Genomic DNA, 21,956 nt, shown 5'->3' on the forward strand with positions numbered 1-21,956 from the left:
TTCTGTGAATGGAGTATTCTGGTCCTGTTGCAAAACTTTATAATTGGTATCGTGTTTTCTTTTGCTGCAGAGTCAATGATTGGAAGAAACAGCTTGAAGGGTGGCAGAGAGAACTTGAAGAAATGGGCGAAGAGGACAATGTGAAGGTTTGTAATGTCCGTCAGTGTAATCATACACCAAAGGCAGATCATGGAGACTTGAACTAAGATTTGGAAATTGTCGTGCCGTCATGTTTCTTTAAATGGTGAACATTTCTTCATAAAGATATTGTAAGATTGTTGAATTTGGTACACTGATGACACAATTATGTTCCCTTGTAGCCGGAATTAGATGAAATCGCCAGGAACTGCAAGGACATCTACAACAAGATTCAGTTAATTGACACAGAAATAGAAATGTTGGCGAAAGACCGATCTGATTTCAAAAAAGCCATCAAATGTAAGTATGGTATCCTTCAGACAGTAACCTATACCTGTTTTGAAGCACAGTTCAGTTGCAATAGCTCTAGATTACAAATATGGAGAATACGGGAGTAGGCAATGCTATTCACAACTATACCTGTTCACAAGCAGACATGGTCCAACCATGTGTTAGGCAATTGGATTCAGAAAAGTGTTAAAGGGTTTAGGAAGTGTGCTAGTATTATTGTAAAACCTGGTAAGCGAGGAAATGTGAACTGGATTCCTCATTCATTTAGCCAGGGACTCTATTAGTATACCAAAGCACAGTCCTGTGACCTAAGCAACCAGATAAGGGGACAGCCAGCCACTTTAAAATGTCTTCTTGCTATTCGCCATTTTGCCTCACCGCACACATTGCATTTTTGCTGTGTTTAACCTTGTGTTTACACTTATATAAGCAAAGAATGCCAGTTAATTGCCAGCCAGAATGTTAATGTCCACTCTGCCAGCACTTGACAATGTGACGTTTGTTCCACAGCTCATAGGGATGAGTTGAAGAAACTGAGTGACCTTAAAGATCAAAGACTTCGCGCTCTGAAGCAGAGAAACAAAGATACATACAATGCAGTGGAGTGGCTTCGAGCAAACAAGCATATGTTTAAAGCAACTATTCATGAGCCAATGGCACTTGTGGTAAGTAGTTTTCTACAAGAAATAGCAAAGATTTTTGTTTCATTGCAATGAATGCAATTCTGTATAAGGGGACGCTGAGCATGTACAGGTGACTTAATCAAGCTAATCTACCACTATGTTTGTTTTGAGTTACTGTATTACTGTATCTGACCTCTAGAGAGCTTAATAGAAAAATCAACATCTAAAGAAAGTTTGATTTCCTTCAAGTATTTTGTTCTGAATATGCCTGATATGTAAACAAAGGGACGGTACCTCCGTTCAGCAATTTTTTCCAATAATTCCCCTAAGCAGTTTTAACCTCACCTGTTTCCTTGAGCACGAGATGTTTGTAAAACAAATACATGATAGACAAAATGTATATTCATGTTGGTGTACAGAAATTAATATTTTGCCAACATTTTTGCTGATGTTCCTAGATCGATATGCTGAACAGACAACATGCAAAGTACATTGAAATGCACATATCTGGGAATGATCTTCGGGCATTTGTCTGTGAAGACGCAGAGGACATGGAGAAGTTCCTAGCAGAGGTAAGCAAACATCTTTAGGCTTCAAAGGTACAGAGTCAATATCCTTGAACATAAATTTGTCAGTTTTGTATCTCTTGAAGATTGGTCATTGGTGGTTACTGTTGATTGACGTTATACCTAAAGCATGGTCAACAAAAGTACTTCAAAGGAAGATCTGATAAAGAAAGCAATTGTAAACTTACTAACATCACCCACAATACAATATTTACAAAAGCAATGTCCCCATTTCAGCTCAATTGAGACCCACTGAGAAAGTTTCCTGTTTATGCATACTGGTATAGAGCTGGTACAAAGGAATTTTTAGAAATTCGTTTAAAAACAAGGAGTTCAGAAATGTCATCTGTTAGAGGGCGCACTTGACATGTGAGATCATGGTTGGTTTTAGTATTCTGGAATGTCTTTAGATCCAAAAGCAATACCAAAATGTCACAGTTTTTCAGCATTAACTGAACTGCACTGGTACCTACGCAGGCTTCAGTAAACCTTACTTGCGTGTGAAACTGCGTTTCTGATCCAATAGTTGGCCATGGATGTCAATTTCTTGAAGGTTTTAGATTTCAGTGTAGCATTGCTTATCAGCTTTGTAGTGGTCCATCATGAGTCTGCTAATGTTCTACTTTCTTCATTGAATTTTGATGTTTGTAGGTTCGTGACAAACAAAACTTGAGAGTGAATGCCGTCAAGAGTCCAAGACAAGCTCCGTCTGAATACCAGCCACAGAGACCAATAGAAGAGCTCAGGTATGTGTGGAGATGAATCTCAAAATATAATTATTACCGCAGAAATTTCAAAAATTGTACTTTTGATGCAGAAGTATAACATAAGCTTGACAGGCAAAGCATGAGATTGCAATGTCCTTAGCACATTTAGCGCCTCAGTCAATTTTTGTCGCCTTTATAACACAATACCCAAGTCAATATTTTTTTCAGATTTCTGCCAAAATTTTGATGAAAAACTGAAGCCAATGAAATGCAATGCCCATTTGGTCACATTGTAAAAAAATGTACAGAAAAATTCCTAAAATATTGCACTAAAATATTAGTGGGAAAAGTTATTATACTGAAAGGGTGAAAATTGCATTGCAACTTCAGAAAAGACTTGACAGCAGAACTGTATACAGTGAAACAGCATTTTATCAACATGGAAATAATCAGATGTTATTGATAATGGTTTGAAAAAGTGCTGGTAACCATGTTTTGTAATTGATATCAGCGATGTAGAGAAAAATTCTTACTGTTCTCACCGATCATGCTTGCACTAAATGAAGAAGTGATTGAATGAGATGTTGAGATGTGGCTGCATGTACATACAGCAATTGTAGCTGTGCACATCACAGATGTCAATTATTAGAATCACTACTTTCATATTAAAAAATTGTATCGAAATAAATCCTATTTGTCTCCAACAGGAGATGGGGCTTTGAGTGCTACCTTAGGGACCTGTTTGAAGCTCCAGATGCAGTTATGGCCTACCTATGCAAGCAGTACAGAGTTCATGATGTACCCCTTGGAAATGACAAAACACAGAAACATGTTTCCAGAGTATGTATTACATATATAATAGTGGCCTCAACAGATTAATTACTCCTCCAACCTGTTGCTATCTTTCTTTTTACAAAGTGTCAGTTGATGAAAAGGGATCATCCCTCTGTACGACTCCATCAGAAGAGATCACGGATAATTGAAGTGGGGACATGATAAAGGAAACGCAACCCATTTGACCCCACACTCCCTCCCTTTCTCTCAATCAAACCTTTGAAATCGGAAGATCCCACAACCAACTTTTGCTTTGAACTTCTCACAACCACAATAACTGCTGAAATAGTTTGTAGGAAGATTAAACTGCTGAAAATTTTTGAAGAGCAAAATAATTAAAGTTGATTAATCAGAACGATGATTGTGCACTATGCTTATCCAGTCTCCATGGCCTAACAGTGAGCATTATGGTAGTTTATGTATGATCATGGAAATACAGCTAGTTATGCATGCCCCCTAGGTACATGTGAATGTTGAGAAGTGCCCCCTAGGTACACATGAATGTTGAGAAACTCATGTGTAGTATTAGCTGTGCTATGGCCCAGATAATTTGACATACATTTGATAGGGCATACGATGTACTATCTGCATCACCATTAATCCTCTTTCTCCCAAGTTGTAGTTATTTCTGTGGTTTGTCTATGGAGCCCGGTAGAAAGAGAATTAATTTAATATTATTCAAATTGATAGGTGATTTAAAAAACTCAGGGGAGCTATACCCAACTGAATGTTTCAGCATGTGATATACACACTGCGTGATAGTCAAACTGATCAAAAGTGTGACTGTGATTTGTGTGCATGTAACCTTTAGGTCATAGCAGAATCTGGGCAGAGGACTTTTTACACGCCAGAGTATCAGTACGTTGTGCGACGCAGTAAATATGGCAACAAGACGACGTCCAGCAGATCCACTGCGGTCGGTGCAGCACAGTTGTTGTACGTCAGTATTGATCCAAATCAAACCAGGGAATTGGAGCAACAGCTACAGGTAGGTCAGCTTTCTTGTTACTGTTGGTCATTGAGTCGATTTTCAGCCAAACACTGGAGAAATTAACCAGCTATTCACAAATATTGGCCATCAAGTTTCCAGTAGAATATTTCTCATCCGTGACGGGAGAAACCACTACACACATATGACTTCCCCTATGAAAATATGGCGTTTATGCAAAAACTTATCTTGAGAACCTGTTGATAAACCATGGTAATGTTCACCACTGTACTCCCTAACAACGCCATAGTTTCTAGGTGGCATTATTGAAGCTACATATAGCACAGTGGAAGATGAAAAAGTGTGTGGGATATACTCACAGCTGCTAACACATTCAGTGGTGTTTTCAGCAGTTCATAACATGTGCTGACCCATTTTACATGTTGAAGGATGAGGTATTGCTCAGTGCATCAGTATTTGTTCATGATTGTTGCATTATGAATTACTGTGCTGATATTGCAACAATGTACGTATACCAAGACCTGTGAACAGGCGTGTCAATATGCTTTCATGACAAGATGAATTTTGGCATGTAAACATGTTTTTTTTTAAAGATTAAGGGACATAATTAATATCAAAAACAAAATTTTTGCCCAAATGAAAGTTTCGAGCCTCTGTAACTGTTGTTGAACATTTTTCTTCACCAAACTGTCATTTTGGGGAACTAGGTTTTAAGATAAAAATATGATATACTTAATATTGTGACAGGAGCTGATGGTAGAATACTTACAAATCTATGACCAAAATATGCAGTTTTGATGTGCACAGTAATTTCATATTGGAAAAGTGGATGTGTTCACAGGGCAGTTATGTACACAGAGTTAAGTGTTTAATCTAACTTTGGCCTGAAATTGGATTCATTCATGAATGTGATCACTGACATTGACGCATATAGTCAAAACAAGAAAATAAGCGTTCTATGCTGACTGATAACAGGAAGCAGAGAACAGGCTGCGTCAAGGAGAAGAGAAGTTCCTGCGATTGAAGAGAGATAGACAGACCCTATCGGAAGAAGACAACGCCTGGAGAGAGAGGAAGAAAGAGCTGCAGAAGAAGAGAGACCGAAGGAGAACTGTAGTACAGAACATCAAAGCAAAGCATGACAGGTACTGCAAAATATGTCGTCATAGTTTCAGCAATTCACACTGTTCAAATGAAAGTTTTGAAAGTTTTACCGACACTTTGCCCTTGAAAGAAGTAAACTATTCCCTTCCATACGGAAAAAATAACCAGATATGAACTGTAAATGCTCACGTGTCTCATTATATATTGCAGTTATGTGTAAATTTGAACCTTTGCCACATGTTTGCAACTTCATTGAAAGTATTATGATCAACATAATGATTAAACTCTATAGGTCATTAAGTATTCAAATACGCAATTAGCTGAAATAGAAATAATTAATTTCTTTGACTGCTGTCATTGTATCACCACTTTATATAGCAAGTGTAATTGCCTTTGGTCAAGTCCTTCAAACTATATATTCCAAACTTTGAAAGCTCATTAGATATGCAAACTAAAAATTAGCTGACATGAAAACTTAACTGCGAAATGACTTTCAATATTGGTATAACCTGGTATAATCATCAATATACATAGCATGTTATGCCAACTTTGATCAAATAAATCCAAGTATATATCCCTAATTAGGAAAGTTCATTAAATACACAAATTAGGAATTGGCTGAAGCAAAAATGCTTAATGCCTTTCAATAATGTTAGCCTACATAATAGTATCTTTAATGTACATAGCAAGTTTCATCAATTTTGGTCATGTAAATTCAAATATATATCCCTAATTTCAAAAATTCATTAAATATGCAAATTAAGAGCTGGATGAAGTAAAAATGCTTAATGACTTTCAATAATGTCGTATCATAGTATCTTTAATGTACATAGCAAGTTTCGTCAACTTTGGTCAAGTCAATACAGATAAATATCCCTGATTATGAAAGTTCATTAAATATGCAAATAAGGAATTGGCTAAAGTTCAAATGCTTAATGACTTTCAATAATGTTCTATCATAGTATCTTTAATGTACATAGCCAGTTTCGTCAACTTTGGTCTCGTCAATTCAGATACATACCCCAAATTAGGAAAGTTCATAAAATATGCAAATTAGGAATTGGCTGAAGTAAAAATGCTTAATGACATTTAATAATGTTCTATCATAGTATCTTTAATGTACATAGCAAGTTTCATCAATTTTGGTCATGTAAATTCAAATATATATCCTTAATTTCAAAAGGTCATTAAATATGCAAATTAGGATTTGGATGAAATAAAATGCTTAATGACTGTCAATAATGTTAAATCATAGTATCTTCAATATGCATACCAAGTTTCGTCAATTTTGATCGAGTAAATTCAGACATATAGGCCTAATTAGGAAATGTCATTAAATATGCAAATTAGTAACTATCTTTCATGTCACCTCTTTAATAACTTTCACAGCTGATATATCTTGATGTGATAAACATTTGTAGCAAATCTCATCAAATTGTGTGCAGTCCTTCTCAATGTATATCCGTTTTTTTCTAAAATCATTAATTATGCAAATGAGCAAAAGCAAGCAAGCCACACCCACCAAAAACTAATCAGTTTCTTGCCATTTGCTAACTGAATCTATGTACCAGATTTGACTCTGATCTGATGAGCCGTTTTTGAGATATTTAGCCCACAGACAGACAGACAGACACACACACAGACAGACAGACAGACAGACATCGCTGCGACATATGCTCACGTGTTTAAACACGTGAGCAAAAAATGATGGCATTCTGTGCAAACTTTGGGATAAAGGAAGCAAATGTAAACAAATTTAGTGGTATTTTAATTAAAAGTGGTCCTTATAAACTACTAAGCTTTGAAAGGGGCGACGGGAACTGAGTCATCAATTTCTTAAAAACAAGATGTTGACAACTGATGTTAAAAGATTAGTGCACTGAGCTGTACACCAGTCAAGAATTGTAATATTTTTAGAGTAACGTAACAGATGTGTCCCAGAAAAGTACACTGCATGAATTTTTTGGTAGAATTATCAACCAGGCAGTCCCTTCTTTAATTGAATGACTGATCCAGATAGCTTGTCACCTAGTCACCCAACTGGCAACTTGGTGTTATGCCAAGGTTTATTCTTTGCATGTGATTGCCTAGATTGTAGGTTTGAAATATTATGATGACACCCAGCGACACAAATGATTTATGTAAGCAGTATATGTATCAGTGCATATGAACAGTAAGTCAATACTGGCTGATCTAGTGCTGAATTGAACAGAAGTCAGAGCAAGCATCAAATGGGTTAAAGGGACTGGGTGTTTATCAGCTCTATCTGAAAACAAATTGACCAATTTGATAAAATTTCAATGGAAAACAAAGGAGTAACACCATGCAAGTACTCAATATCACCAAGAACTTAGGCAAGAACCAGGGATTGAGGACTGCCCCATTGAATACATAGCATGGTTTTGGCCAATTTGACAGTAATAGTTAGAAGTGTGGTTCAATAGAACAGTCATATTCATGAATGTACAGATAAAGATACGGGATGTGTCTTTGCAGTGACCCCATGTAGTAAGGAACTTTCTGAAGTGAGCAGTTTGAGGTCAGAGATAGCCACTTAGAAAAAGTAATCAGTTGTTGTACATGTGAAAAAAAGGATATGGTAGGCAGTGCATCCATGAACAAAACATAGTTTTCTTTTTTTGAGACAAGTATTATGGTTGCCATAGTCTTCGTAAAAGAGTTGTCGTGCACCCTATACTAATTTAAACTCACCCCCCGTATACCTAGTACGTTTGTTAAATATGCCTGCAAACTGGAATTTTGTATCTTTCTTTTCAACTACTGACAGCATTGCCAAAAGTGAGTCAGAAGCGTTGGATTTACAGAGAGAAGAACACAAAGCAGAACAAGAAATAGCCAAGATAAACAAGAAAAAGATGACCGTCGTTCTGCAATTGAAAAATGCTATCCAGGTATATCAGTAGAAATACACCCTTTCTTTTTAAACTAAAAGCCTTTAATTTGTAATAATACTAGTTCCTATTATTTTTTGACGTAGCTTTGTTCAGACACCTGGTTATGAAACGCTCGAAATATTTTTTTCAGTTTGTCATTAGACAAGTGTGAAATTCTGGCTCAAACGAGAGAGATGTTTGAGTAGCCTGAATTTACATTTTAAGAAAAAAGGTCAAAAGTGTAGATATGTACTAGCGATTTTTGATATCGTTTTGAAAAATAACATGTGCAAGGAGCAGAAAACTGGCAAAAGCTCGTTGAATTTCAATCAGTATATCCACACAGTCATATAAAGGAGCAACGGAAATGTGTATACCACATTCAAAAATCATTTCCCGGTGTGCTGCGACCAAAGTGGAAATACATATTGATCGAACACGTGTGCATCTCCTGCAGTGAGCTAAACTTATCACAATAAAGTTTGTGTTGAGCACAAATTTGTCTTCGGGTGATATAACATCAGGAGCTTGCTTGTGTGTCATCTGTCTCTTACAGTCGTGTCTGGAAGCTAACAAACACAAGGTACGGATAGCTTTAGTGGTAGCCTTGGTGTTTGCAGAGAAGAACCGAATGGAAGGGCAGTTCAGAGAAGGCAACCAACTACAACAAACTCTTAAAGTAAGTGTTAAATTATCACGTGCATTATAACCTTGTGACTTTTTCACAACTTCAGTATTCATTCAAAGTTTTCAGCAAGTTTTGTTTTCTTCTCAAAACATCCTGAGGTGCCCTAGTATTGGACCAGTCAATGAAGGCCATAGCCAGCATTGACATTGTGTGGACAAATGAATGTGTTGGCACACGATTGCAGTCATGTACATGTCACGTATGTTGCATCTTATCCAATCTAAATGCGTTTGTTACACATTTTGCGTCACAGGCAGAACACGGAAGACTGTCTGAGCTGAAAAGTCAAGCCAAGGACAAGGCAAGACGGCTTCTGAATATTGCCAAGGAGCGATCAAAGCTTGGACAGAACGAGGACATACCCCCAGCACTGAAGGAGGTGAGAAGTGTATTGTGAAACTTGTACTGTGTGGCTTTTTTTCTATTTTTTTCTATCCAGTAAATGTTGAATAAATTAGAAGTCTACAAAAATCATTCACACTTCATTCATTTCGGTTCAAATACAATTTGTAACCTGGAGGCAAACTTCAGTTCATAGCCTTTCAGCACTATCACATCCATCTGTGGATAGGAAGCTTGTATCACAGAAAGCTTGTATCACCGTACTGTGGCTACAGATAGTGGATTACATCAACTGTATGATGTTACATCATAGACAAGAATCATGAAGTGGAATGCATCTATAATTACTTTGTGTAAATCAAAATCTCAAACTTCACTGTAAAAGGGTGACATGTCTCTGCCCTGGTGATAATCTGAAAGGGGACATTGATTAGCTTTGGGAGTTGTGCAACTGCGTGTCTGGAGGAAACACTGATCAATTTTCATCATCTTGTATTTGCGCGCTTCAAAATTAATTTTTTCAGCAGACAGTGGAACAGTTTTTCTGAAAATCTGCAGCTTGACCCTTGACATTTATTCACACTTTTGAAAGAGAATATTTAAGAGTTTCTTTGAGCAGTGTAAGCAAGTGCTTAAATACTTCATGTCCAAAGTGCATAATACTTCAAATGTCACAATTTTTTAATCCTTAGGTCTTTGATCGGTTTCCAAGTACCATTGAAGAAATCGATGACATGATCCACAACGAGAAAGCCCGTGCTGACTGCGTATTTGAGACAAATCGAGAGGTGGTGGATGATTACAACAACAGAAAAAAAGAGATTGCCAAACTCTCGTCTGAGGTAGTTTCAGCAAACGCTTGTATCTGTCATAGATTGTATTTTCTCACTTTGTCTTTCTAGCTCACCACCAGACTCATGTGCATAAGGTATCCCATGCTATTTGCTTTGCATGATCAATTCCAAATATTACTACCGATTTTCAAAATGCAGAGTTTTTCACCATGTTCCTATTTTAGTAGTTCAAAAATTATTCTGTGTTTTTCTTCTTTTACTAAAAATATTTCATATTTCTTTTTTGTGAGTGTGCTTGCCTGATTCATGGCTTTACAAGTCTTCATTGTATATTAAATTTTAAATGCATTGACAAAGAAACAATTTGCATTTTGTTTTCTCTCATCTTGAATATGCTACTTCCAAATAATATGAGTCTGCAAGGGAGGAAAATTACATAAAAATTTCAAAAAATACATTACAGATTTTGAGTCAAAGTCACCATCTTTATTGAGCACGAAGGGTAGTCACTTATTTACTTACAAGTAAGCTTACAAATGAATATCTTATGACTTTTGCAAATGCTATCGACCTACAAATGAGAGAATGGGGAGAACACCGTCAGTGTTTAATGTTGAATTTACATCCACAGGTTGAAAAGAAACGACAGCTGGTTGAAAGGCATCAACAGGAGATAGCTGAAGTGAAGGATAAATGGCTGGCTCCGTTGCAAGAACTGATGGCACAGATCAGTGACAGGTTTTCGTATTTCTTCAAATGTTTGGGCTGTGCCGGCGAAGTAGACCTCTACAAAGGTGAAATGAGGTATGTCAAAGATTACAGTCGTTTACTGCTAAGTCTCGTAGGCATTGCACACAGATTCAGACCCTGCATTTCATCATAGTACGTAACAGTCATGCAAGCTCACTCTGTACAGTCGAGCTAACTCACTCCATATTGAAGGGTTTGAGTCTATTTTTCAGTTGAAATGCATTTTATTCTTGTGGATGTTTATCATAAAGGGATGCCTGGACTAGCAGTGTTGTTAGTAGCGTCGTAGATTTTGCATGTGAGCGTGATTTACAAAATCACCTTTGTTTGAATTGTACTGCAACATTGCTGTAAAATCTAGTGACACACAATCTTCAAGTTGATTCTCTTTAAAACAACAGTGCAGTTTTCAAAGCAGAGTTGGTGGTACATAATTTTTGGACACCGTGGTGCGAAGCACCAAAGGTGTCCTTTGTCGCCACAATGTCTGTGTGTGTGTCCGTCTGTCCGTCCGTCCGTCCGTCCGTCTGTCCGTCCGTCCGTCCGTCTGTCGTCCGTCCGTCCGTCCGTAGACAGATTTTGTTCCACTCATAACTTAAGAACCCTTAGGTCCAATGTCATGCAATTTGGTATTTGGTATTATCATGATGAGACTTAGATCTGATTAGATTTTGGTGGGTGTGGCTTATTAATTAATTGCTCATTTGCATATTTTATGACTTTTTTGCCATAGGGCTATATCTCAAGAAATATTGAACCAAATTTGATGTGACTGTACACATACTTAATTACCCTATAGCATAACTATGGTAAAAGTTTAGTAAGTTTGGTTAATTAATTCTAATTTGCATGTTTAATGAATTTTCGTAATAAGACTACCAGTATACTCAAGAACTTCTGAAGCAAATGTGATGGCCATACTTTTATCAGCTTGTAGAAACATCATAGTTAAGAAACAATTATTTTTAAAATAATGCTACACCATGAATACTGTTTTATGTGTGATTATTTTTTTTCAATAAAATAAAAAATGTGTTCAGTGGGTTTTCTCATAGGAGTGTACGTTAGCAGTAAGGGGTTCGTAAAGTTGTGTTTGCGGCGCCATCTAGTGGTCAGAACCAGTAAGGCCTTTCAACCTCGCTCTCATGCATCGAGCAGCCATACTTTCTGTGTGTCGCTACGAGATTCAGTTCCTGCTACGTCTATCTACAGTCACACCAGTGGAGCCAGTACGACATTCGGTAAGAGGTTTATTTTTGTATCCGTATTTAGAGCATGTGTTAACTTTGCGTGTACCGATAATATCTGTGAGTGAATGAGAGGTGAGAAGCTGTGTGCGGAAAGAAACGGCCTCGAAGGTTATCCAAAGCACGTCACTGATAAGTCGTGTCAAAACGTGTGGCAACATCTCACCACACATCGAGTATACAGTATGGGCCCTAATTATGGTCTAGTTTAAAAAGAGTATCTAAATTTACGAGGGATCGACTGTAATCGTGTTTTCAATATTCACGGAGTTCATTCGAAAAATGTTAGTCGCGTGATGACGACGCCATTGTTTTACAATTAGGGCTTGGGCGTGCATTAAAAACAACCGTTCCCCTGATTTCTACCACACTTTGATTGAAATGATTCTTATAGTGGAAACTGAAAGTTCAACCCCGATTTGCGAGAATTTTTGGTTGTTTTTGGGCATCGTAACTTTTGTGGAGTACGAGTCGGGGCCCCTGTAAGGTTGTGCCGTCACGGACATAGCGGAGTAAGCGAAATGTGGTGTTTACATGGTTCAAACTAGGATATATTTTCATTTTAGCATACCGAGTCTGAAAACAAATGACCCTCCTGGTTTCACTTTAGTAAATTACTATATCTTGTATTTTCACTGATATCGTGAAACTTGCCAAAATGTCCCGATAGAACTTGTAGACCACGCCGTTTTCCCGTTAAACACAATTCCCCGAATGGCGTCATTTGTTATGCCCAATCAGATTGAGCGTTCTTCCGCACGCTTTCCAATACATTCGACATTACATAGTACAAGATATCGTAAGACGTAATCGTTGCTATGATTGGCGGAAGCGTTTTCATGCCCTTCGGCATGTCGATAGGGGCCATGAGGTAAATTTTCTCAGTAAACGCAATATCAAGAGAAATACGAGCGTGCGGAAGTGGGGCAAAGAATATGTAAAGACATTTAACACTTCTAAATAAACAACAATTATCAACGTTTATAACCCATATGTTGCAAAATGTAACTGGCGCATTTTTCTTTCCGACCATTGTACGGCGGTGCACGGACAGTGGGCTATCGCCACCAGAAATATTCACAATATAGCAAGGCATTTCTGTGTTCAAGATATGACGGTCGATGAATTTCATTCGGTTGTAAAACGAATTTTAAAATTACCCCTCTGTGTCATAGTGTGGCGTTCAAATTATGGCTAAACATTTCAGTTTAAAATGTTGAAAAATGAAGTGTAGTCCACAGTTTGTTTCAACATATGCATATTTATTACTGGTATGTTATTTCATTTCAATAATTTAGCCCATCTTTAGTGTGTATTTTTTTATTTCTTTAGTCCATATTTGCTTAGCAGTGTTCTAAAATTTCTGAACAATTTGCAAATTATTCTGATGATATTTCAGATGCATATATTTGTGGTGATGATAACATAGTTGGTACTTTTTACAAAGATTGTAAATTTTGTGCAGTCCAGCTGCAATTGAAACATCAACTGATAATGGTATATTAGTTTCCTATTGGATTTATATGTCAGAATTGCACAAATCGGTGCTGAATTAGAATAATAACACTGATCAAGAATCCCATCTGATTTCAGTTTTACAGTGGCTATTGGGAGAATGTTGTTCGCAGAGGAAATGCATAATGTGCATTGAATGTAAAATCAAAATATTTAATATGAAATTTAAATCATTTTAGTGAATCATAGCTAGACAACCTATCTCTGACATATTTTTCTTTCTTTTGCAGTACTGGTATTCCTGTGTCTTTACTGCAGCTGCTAATTAAACCAGACATGAACTGAAAATGCTCACGTGTTTTCATAGATATTGCATTTGTCTGTAAATTTAAACTTTTGCCAATAGTTTTAAAGTTTTTTAAGCTGTGATGATCAAGATCATGGACATTATCATGACAGACCAATGACAACGGCCTTTTTATTTACAAATATGAATTCGGGGAAAAAATGCTGAATGTCTTTGGCTTCTGGCATTGTATCAGCATTTACATAACAAGTGCAATTGATTGGTACAGTGCTTCACACTGTATAGGCCAAAGTGATATCACCATAAAGTAATGAAAAGCCATATACGCATTCTTTCAGAAAACCATTTTTATTTTTTAAGAACTCAAGTAAAGATAAACAACATGGCTATTTTTGATAAATCTTTCAAGAAAATAGATTAAAATGAGCCATTGAGAAGGACATAGTTTAAATAGCAATAGAGAGTTAGTATGAGTAGTACGGAGAAATAATGGAGTGTTTTTGTGTAAGAGTAGTAAGGAGAAATTCCTCTGTATGAAAGTGGCTAACCAGTACTGGTCTTGCAAAGTGCCCTTGCTGAGTAATCCTTAAGTGTAATTGACATCACTGCAGAAATCTTTCAATTTTTTTTCTTTACAGTTGCATTGTTATCAAATACAGGAAATGAATTAGTTATGGCATGGGCATATGTATTGTATGGTGCAACAATTGACATGTATATGTATGTATAGAGAGGAGTAAATGGGTAGCAAGTTTTTATGAGATCAATGCAGCCATCATTGAGAAAATGTGAATGAACACACGAACATGAAATAGGTGATCAAATGTATATCAAGTAAAGTTACAGTACTGTAAACAAAACAAGAAAAAGTGTCAATGAAAATGTTTGTAACTGATACTTTGAAAACTGATAAAATACTAAATAGCGTTAAAGTCATTCAGTTGAAGGCTGTTCTTGATCTTTTATGTCAGTGGGTTCATTGATAGATACATCTTCAGTGTCCGTTGCTGGCCTGTAAGAATTAAATTTGAAATTGCAGTGATGAATTCATAACAAAAATTGAATTAGGTGTATTTTATAAGGGTGACAAAAAATTGAGTTTTGCGCTGAAAGGGTTAATATGCAAAATAACAGTTAATTGACACAATACTGACTTATGTCATGGTGTGGTATTGGAGTTCAAGTGTATAAGGCAAGCTTGTAATAAATCTTGCATTCATTATTCATTGTCACTCCCGGACCCTGCGATCGCAAGAAATGGCTTCGACTGTGAAGAGGCATGTAATAAAAATATAATTGCCTGAATACATGGGTTCATGTGTCCTGGCAGCAGGAGACAATTTGCCCTCATGGAGTTGTCTGGGGCACATAAAAATCCATGTATTTCGGCAACAATAGATAGTATTACATTCTGCAAATGACATTAGGTAATGAAGTAATTCTTACTTTATTGCTGTTACTGTATCACAATTTCTTGTGAACATCACTTGCATTGGCAGTCTCTCAAGTATTGATTCTTGAGTTCCTAGAGTCCACAATTGTGGACATTCAAGATATTCTCCATCTATAACAGCGGATGGAGGACTGTGAAGAAAGTACATCAGCATATGTCAAAGACATGACATCTCAACTTATTGGAGATAGCTTGGTTTGTGTTCTATGTATACCCTGAGGTCGGAGTATGTGAATATCATGATGTAGTTGTTTTCTTTGATGGCCATTGATCGCATTCCCTTGTCAAGATGTCACACTGATTGAAGAATGTATATAGCAAATATTAAAAAATAAAGTTTTTGACAAATTGTTGAGAAATATTGTGCAAAACATACAATATTGCAGATTTCATGATATTCAGGATAACTGTGGGGAACGCATATAGCAAGTATCAATGCTATCAGGTGAGTGGAATTGGTAAAATAAATTTGTTCAAAATGATAAAAACTGCATAGAAAATACAAATGTGCATGTAAACACATCTGTTTAAGGTAATCCCTGGGCATCTGTAATTGGACTATGTACTTTGGTAAGGCTTAAAGCAGCTTGGATGGAAATAGCAAACCAATAAAGGACATTGTTACACATTCATCTATTAGATAAAGTGTGCATTGCTGACAGCAGAGGTAGAAAGAAAGATATGACAGAAAAATGCAAAGTTTTTAATAGTATATTTGGACGTTTTAAAAGCACATTGATAACACTAGAATGATAAGATGAGGAAGTAGATATAAAGTTTGATGAAATGCTTATGTGTGGTATTTTATGATATGTGACTTACTCGTCTGGGTCTATGGCTTCCAATATTCCACTTGACATACTCTGTGACGATAACACCTGTGCAGAATATAATGTTAAATGGTTTCAAATGTGACATGGTGACAAGCATGGATAAAAGAAAGTATGTTTGCTTCAAATGTGAGTAGTAGCATGGATAAAAGAAAGTATGTTTGCTTCATATGTTAGTAGCATGGATAAAAGAAAGTATGTTTGCTTCAAATGTGAGTAGTTGCAAGCATTGAAGTGTGATGTAAGCAGTGAAAGTATTATGAGCTGAGTACCGGTAGATAAATGCAGGAGGCAAGTTTGCAGAATAAGTGTAGGATGGTTAAACAATTCATAAATAAACATAGTTGCTATGACAAAGAACATAATGATGAAACTGTAGGCATATTTCTGTTGTTATTGATTTGGATTATGTAGAATGTGATAAAGTCATTGTGTGTTTTTATATGTGGATGTTTGTTATTGTCATTTGTTGCTGAGATCATTTTGTTGTAACATGTGTCATGATAAATGTTGATAAAAAGGAGAGAAGATTAAGGAAAGGCAGCATACAGTATATTACCTCAACCTCAGTCAGTTAAAGCTGTCTGATTGTGGAACTTGTTTACAGTTAATGGTCCAACACGGACCTTTGCTCCAACAGTGAATGGTAAGGCAGTTTGCTCGTTCCAGAGTCTCAGCTTTGCTTTGTGTCCTCTGTCAGAGATTCACATCCCTCTTATTTGATGAGTTTGCGGTTTGGGAAATGCCCTCTACCTGAAAATTATATGGAAAAAAACAAATTGGAGAAGTGAAGAAATAAAATGGCTATGAAAGAAATGTTATGCTTTTTGTGCATTTTTATTGAAAATACACTAATCTGAAGTCTGCCGATCAATTACAAACATTTACAGCACATTAGGAGAGTGACATTTACTTGGCTGAATTGTGATGACATTTTGCTGATTACAGAAGAGAAACAGATCTGACGGTTGACTGTGTGTTATAATAACAGTTCAACTGTTGCAAAGAATTATGATTCACGGAGTTAAGTTTGTATGACATTTAGAGAAACATACATATCAGTCAGTAAATGATGTGACTGTACAGGTCGAGGTTTTTGACTACCCATTACCTACCGTATTTTTCAAAACTATAAGCTGATGAAACAGCTAGAACAGCGCAAGTTATTCCAGCTACAAGTTTTTGTTTTTATTTCTGTGACGTTGTGTTGCGTTCCGACATTGCTAAATGGTTTTGTAGGATTTGTGTAACAGTGAGCACAATGTACAAATTACAATGCACCATAAGGCAGTCTATGAAAATAGGACAGAGACTTACGTGAAAAGTTTGGTTATTGAGCAGATTGTGTCACCGCAAGATCCTCTTCGCTGTTCTGTTGGCACAACTCGAGTAGGAAAGTCAGAATGGTGTTGTTGTAGCAGTAAAGAAAGTTTCGTCCAATGAGAATGATAGAAAAGTAACCAATGAGAAATCAGAATCGTAGCGGTTAATTATCCTAGATCGCCCGATACTATCCCACGAGCGTCGGAGAAAACATGTACTTCCGCTATTACATGTATTGCTGATTTGCATAATTCATATATTCGTAATCGTTCCGGTACGTATGTTGTTGTTGGTCGTATTCCGATATCTCGTACAGAGGTCCGGTAAAGGCGAGTGGTACATCATGATTCGGTTACTGTAATCACGATACGTGTACGTGATTAAAATATCTACAATTTACAAAGGTCGGTCGTCTACAAAGAGATGGTCAAGCACAATCAAACAACTGGGCTTCTTACTGAATCCACAGAGTCGACATCTCTGTACAGAAATACGCAAGAAGTGTGTCTTTGTCGTGAAAGTCTACAACATAAATTGTCTGTAAAGCTGCATATTGTCGTGCCTTTGGTATGGTGCTATAATTAACTCCAGTACATCTTTCAACATAGCGTCCGGTCAATGCTAATCATTCAGCAGTTGTCAAAACAATACGATTCACTAGAAGAGGATGAACGATTTCATCAGAAGATCACGAAAATAAACAAGGGAGATCGAAGGCTGGGGGGTTGGCGGTTGGATTACTGCCGGTGAATTGTAAGTCTTACAAAGTAAATTCCAGTGATAAAATAATAAACAATCGAAGAGCGATATGACATTTCCCAACCGAGACCGGAAGCCGTTCTCGCTCGTTCACAATGTGATTAAAAGGCAACATTGTCTAAGTCGTAAAATGTCACACGTCATGTGTTGCGTTGTCAATTGCTCGAAGTCCAAATAACCTTTACTCCATAGGCCATGTCATACATTATAGTTGGATACACGGTTTTGACGTTTGTATCATAGTTTTTGTATGATAAGCTTGAACATATATTATGCCTGGCTTACCAGAAATATCATTGATTTGGTGTTTTCTGTAGCGGTTTTAGAACCCGAAAAACGCCGGGCTTTCGACTAGATTGTGAGATCATACCATTCAGTGCAAGGGGTGGTAAGCTGTCAACTGTGAGCGTTTGGCGAGATTATTGTACCATCTCTCGGACTGAATGGTATGAACTCAATGTCAAGCTGGCGACGTCCTCGAAGCCCGGTGTCTTCAGTGTTTCAAAACGGCTGGAGAAAACATCAGGTTAACGTCAAATCAATGATATTTTGGGTTGGCTGGGCATCAAATAAACTGAACCTGTTTGTCGCACTTTTTCCTCGGGCAGTTCTCAGGCAGCTACGGGTAGTCACGGGCAGTAATTAGTATGACTGCAGTTTTTGATTTAATTCTATTTTACAATGCAATCCAATTGGTTTGTGGTCACTATAGTATGACTCAAGTACACCACTTTGCATGCAATGGATGTTAGTGTAAATGTGATCAAGGCATGATCCATAGTCTGTTGTTGACTCCTCAATAACTTGTGTGTAGTTGAAGTGCTTTGTCATAAGTTCAGATAGTTGTCTTGTAGATTGTGTTTGCTTTTGTAAGTCAACATTGAAATCACCGATGATCACGGTTGGTAGATTGTACTCAAGTGTATGGATGAGCTTAAGGAGAGCATGTTGTAAGTTTGATGTAGGTGATGATGGTGGATTGTAAACACCAACAATTTGAACTAAACCAAATGTTGTTTTGTGTATTGCAATTACGAAATCTGTATTAAAACAATGCAGTGTCTGTGGGGTAGCTTCAAGAGTGTTTTCTTTGCTGTACATAACCATACCATGATATGGTCTGGTGTTGTTTTGACGGTTTTTATCATCCTGTCTGAAAAGGTTGAAGTCTGCTATTTTGAAGTCATCATTGTGATCGCCGTTTTGTAGTCTTGATTCACTGCAAATTAGTACATCAGCTGAAGTTAAGCTGAAATCACTAGCAACATCTTGAAAATGGCAATGAAGAGATCTCACATTTTGATAAGTAATAATGAATCTGTTCGATATAATATATGGTAATGTGAAACAGAGTTGTAGCATGGAATGGGTTCTCATGCGTTGCATCTCTTGTGTAACATCAGTGCTAACTGATATTTGATTTTCTTGTAATGTGGTTATGTTGAGACCACTAAGTCTAGTCACTCTGCTTAAAGCAACATAGTGTACATGACACTGATTTCTCTTGCTTGCTGTACTGAAGTCCACAACCACATTGTTAAGTGTATCACCTTGACAACGATGTATTGTTTTGGCACTAGCTGGTCTGAGTGGAAATTGTTTTCTCACAACTTCTGCATTTTTGTGTCTTCCCACTCTAAATTGCCGTGATATCTGTAAAACTGGCGTCCATCTGTGAGATACTTTGTCATGTATTAAATGCTGTTTTTCACGTCGCAGGTTTTTGCCAACACAATCGTCATCAAATAAAATCCATAGAATAGTAACATGATGCAAATCAGGTCCATCGATGTATTTGATTACTCCTGGAGTACCATTTATCAATCCATCATTTACAGACAGATTAATGCAAAGCTCAATACGCTGATTTGTTCCAATTGATAATTTAGAAACTAACCCCCTCGTTTTTTGAGCAGGAAGCATGACAACAATACCTAATGTTTTGTGTTTTATGATCTCAGAGACATCGCCAATGACTGTATCAGTAGCAGGTATACATGTTTTTATTCCTGTAAGTCTGTCATATGCTATTGCATTGTGGTCATCAACAAGTCTGTTCTCGCAATAAAGATGTACTGTCGACTCATCAATAGATGAAGTTTTTTTATCAACACTGACTATTCGAGTTTGCAGAACTTTTATGTCATGAGATGTATGCTTTCCCTCACGTATACGGTTGAGTAATTTAGCAAAATTCTGGTCATCTTTTTGCCTGATAATATCTGTTAATTCAAACATTTTGAACAGGTCTTTCCAGATGTTACAGCCAATGGCCCATAATCATGTTGAAGGTCGTTAAATATCCAACCATCAAAGACAGGTTTTAATTGATATAAGTCGCCAAAGCTAACAACGCTGACACCACCAAAGATTTTATTGTTGGCCATTATCTGTTGTAGTCTGAGATTGATATAATTTAACATACCATTACCAACCATGGAGATTTCATCTATGAATATGACTTTTAAGTTCCTGTATTTTGCTTGTAGAGTATTAAGTCTTTCTGATGTCAGTGGTCTATAATGAAAACCTTGGGATGCAGGAATTTGAAAAGCTGAATGAATTGTAGTACCCTTAATGTTGTAAGCAGCTTTTCCAGTAGGTGCAACTAGTAATAAGTGTATGTTGTCAGGATTTTCACCAGGAAGATTTGAAAGATATTTTAAAAGTACTTGATACAATGATTTGAGAACAAGAGATTTCCCTACACCAGCGCCACCTGTTACAAAAATATTTAACAGCTCTGTCCTTTTTCATCCAATGTACTATGTGATAGAATATTTCTTTTTGTTTCTTGTGAGTTTCTGTAAAAGTGGATATAATTCATTATCAGCCATTCGTGGTTGTTGAAGATCTTCAATAATGGGATTATTTGTACTGATGCCAATGTCCTGTCCAATGTCATATTTAGAATGACTCTCATCACATGGTGCAAACATACTCAATGTGTCACTTGGCCTGATCCTTCTAAAATGTCTTGATGTTCCTGATGTTGTGTATTTGGAGCAACATTATCAAACATATCAATGGCTGTGTTTTGTACTGCTTCAATAGCTTGATCTAATTCCTGAGCATTTTTATTGTACTCCTTTTCTTTAGAATCTACTTCAAATTTCACTTGCATGTAACGATCATAGTATGTTTTGCACCCTGCAAGGAGTTCATTTTCATTTCGCCAAGGATAAAACAACATTATTAACTCTCTGTAATGATTTTCTTTGTCTTTTTCCCTATGGAAACGAACATATCTAATAACTTTACTTTTGGTGCGTTTTTTATACACAAGGCCACGTATCTGATATATTGTGTTGTTTTCATCATCATCATCCTCTTCATCAGTTTTGTAGAAGTCATCATTATCTTGATAATGATCTTGCGGGTTATCTTTTAACTTTTGAAACTGTACCATGCTGCCACGTCTGCCAAGCACAATTTCTCAAGGGCTTTTGGGCGCCTCTCATATTTTTCAAGATGCTATCACTTTCTATGTCAGTAGCATTTGGACGCATGTTTTGTATGTCATCAAGAGGTTTCAATAGGATAACTCTATCATCAGGGGGTGATGTGTTAATAAATGTGAAGCCGCGTGAAGCTCTTCTTAGTCTCATTTGCATAACAAGGTAAACAGCTTCTTGAGCACTAACTTCAACATGATTAAGGAATCTGTTTCCTATATGCCTGACACTTTCTCTGATATCATGACATCCTTCCCTTGCTTCTTTCACAGCTCTACTGAGCAAATTACTCATTCCACGTTGAGCTTTACTAATGTAAGATGCGATGTACATGGCACATGCATATGGATCAAGAATGAATTGAATGTCCATGTTTGCTCTCCAAGCTTTGAGTAGGGTTTCATTGTAGCTGTTAATTCTTATTTCATTTGGTGACCTCTTGAGGAA

General features: G+C 36.8%; 1 protein-coding gene across 1 annotated transcript in view; it reads left to right on the forward strand.

The window, feature by feature from the left end:
* Positions 1-21,956, forward strand: part of LOC139121283 (structural maintenance of chromosomes protein 5-like) — a 48,987-nt gene that overhangs the window by 11,259 nt on the left and 15,772 nt on the right. Inside the window, exons 8-20 of the mRNA XM_070686058.1 lie at positions 71-146; positions 321-438; positions 940-1,094; positions 1,511-1,624; positions 2,270-2,364; positions 3,033-3,165; positions 3,971-4,147; positions 5,084-5,253; positions 8,001-8,124; positions 8,663-8,785; positions 9,048-9,173; positions 9,829-9,978; positions 10,562-10,734. Of these exons, the coding sequence (XP_070542159.1) occupies positions 123-146; positions 321-438; positions 940-1,094; positions 1,511-1,624; positions 2,270-2,364; positions 3,033-3,165; positions 3,971-4,147; positions 5,084-5,253; positions 8,001-8,124; positions 8,663-8,785; positions 9,048-9,173; positions 9,829-9,978; positions 10,562-10,734 (1,682 nt within the window). The 5' untranslated portion in view covers positions 71-122. The remainder of the gene's footprint in view (positions 1-70; positions 147-320; positions 439-939; positions 1,095-1,510; positions 1,625-2,269; positions 2,365-3,032; positions 3,166-3,970; positions 4,148-5,083; positions 5,254-8,000; positions 8,125-8,662; positions 8,786-9,047; positions 9,174-9,828; positions 9,979-10,561; positions 10,735-21,956) is intronic.

The sequence above is a fragment of the Ptychodera flava genome, chromosome 21 (assembly GCF_041260155.1).
Source record: "Ptychodera flava strain L36383 chromosome 21, AS_Pfla_20210202, whole genome shotgun sequence".
Lineage (NCBI taxonomy): Eukaryota > Metazoa > Hemichordata > Enteropneusta > Ptychoderidae > Ptychodera > Ptychodera flava.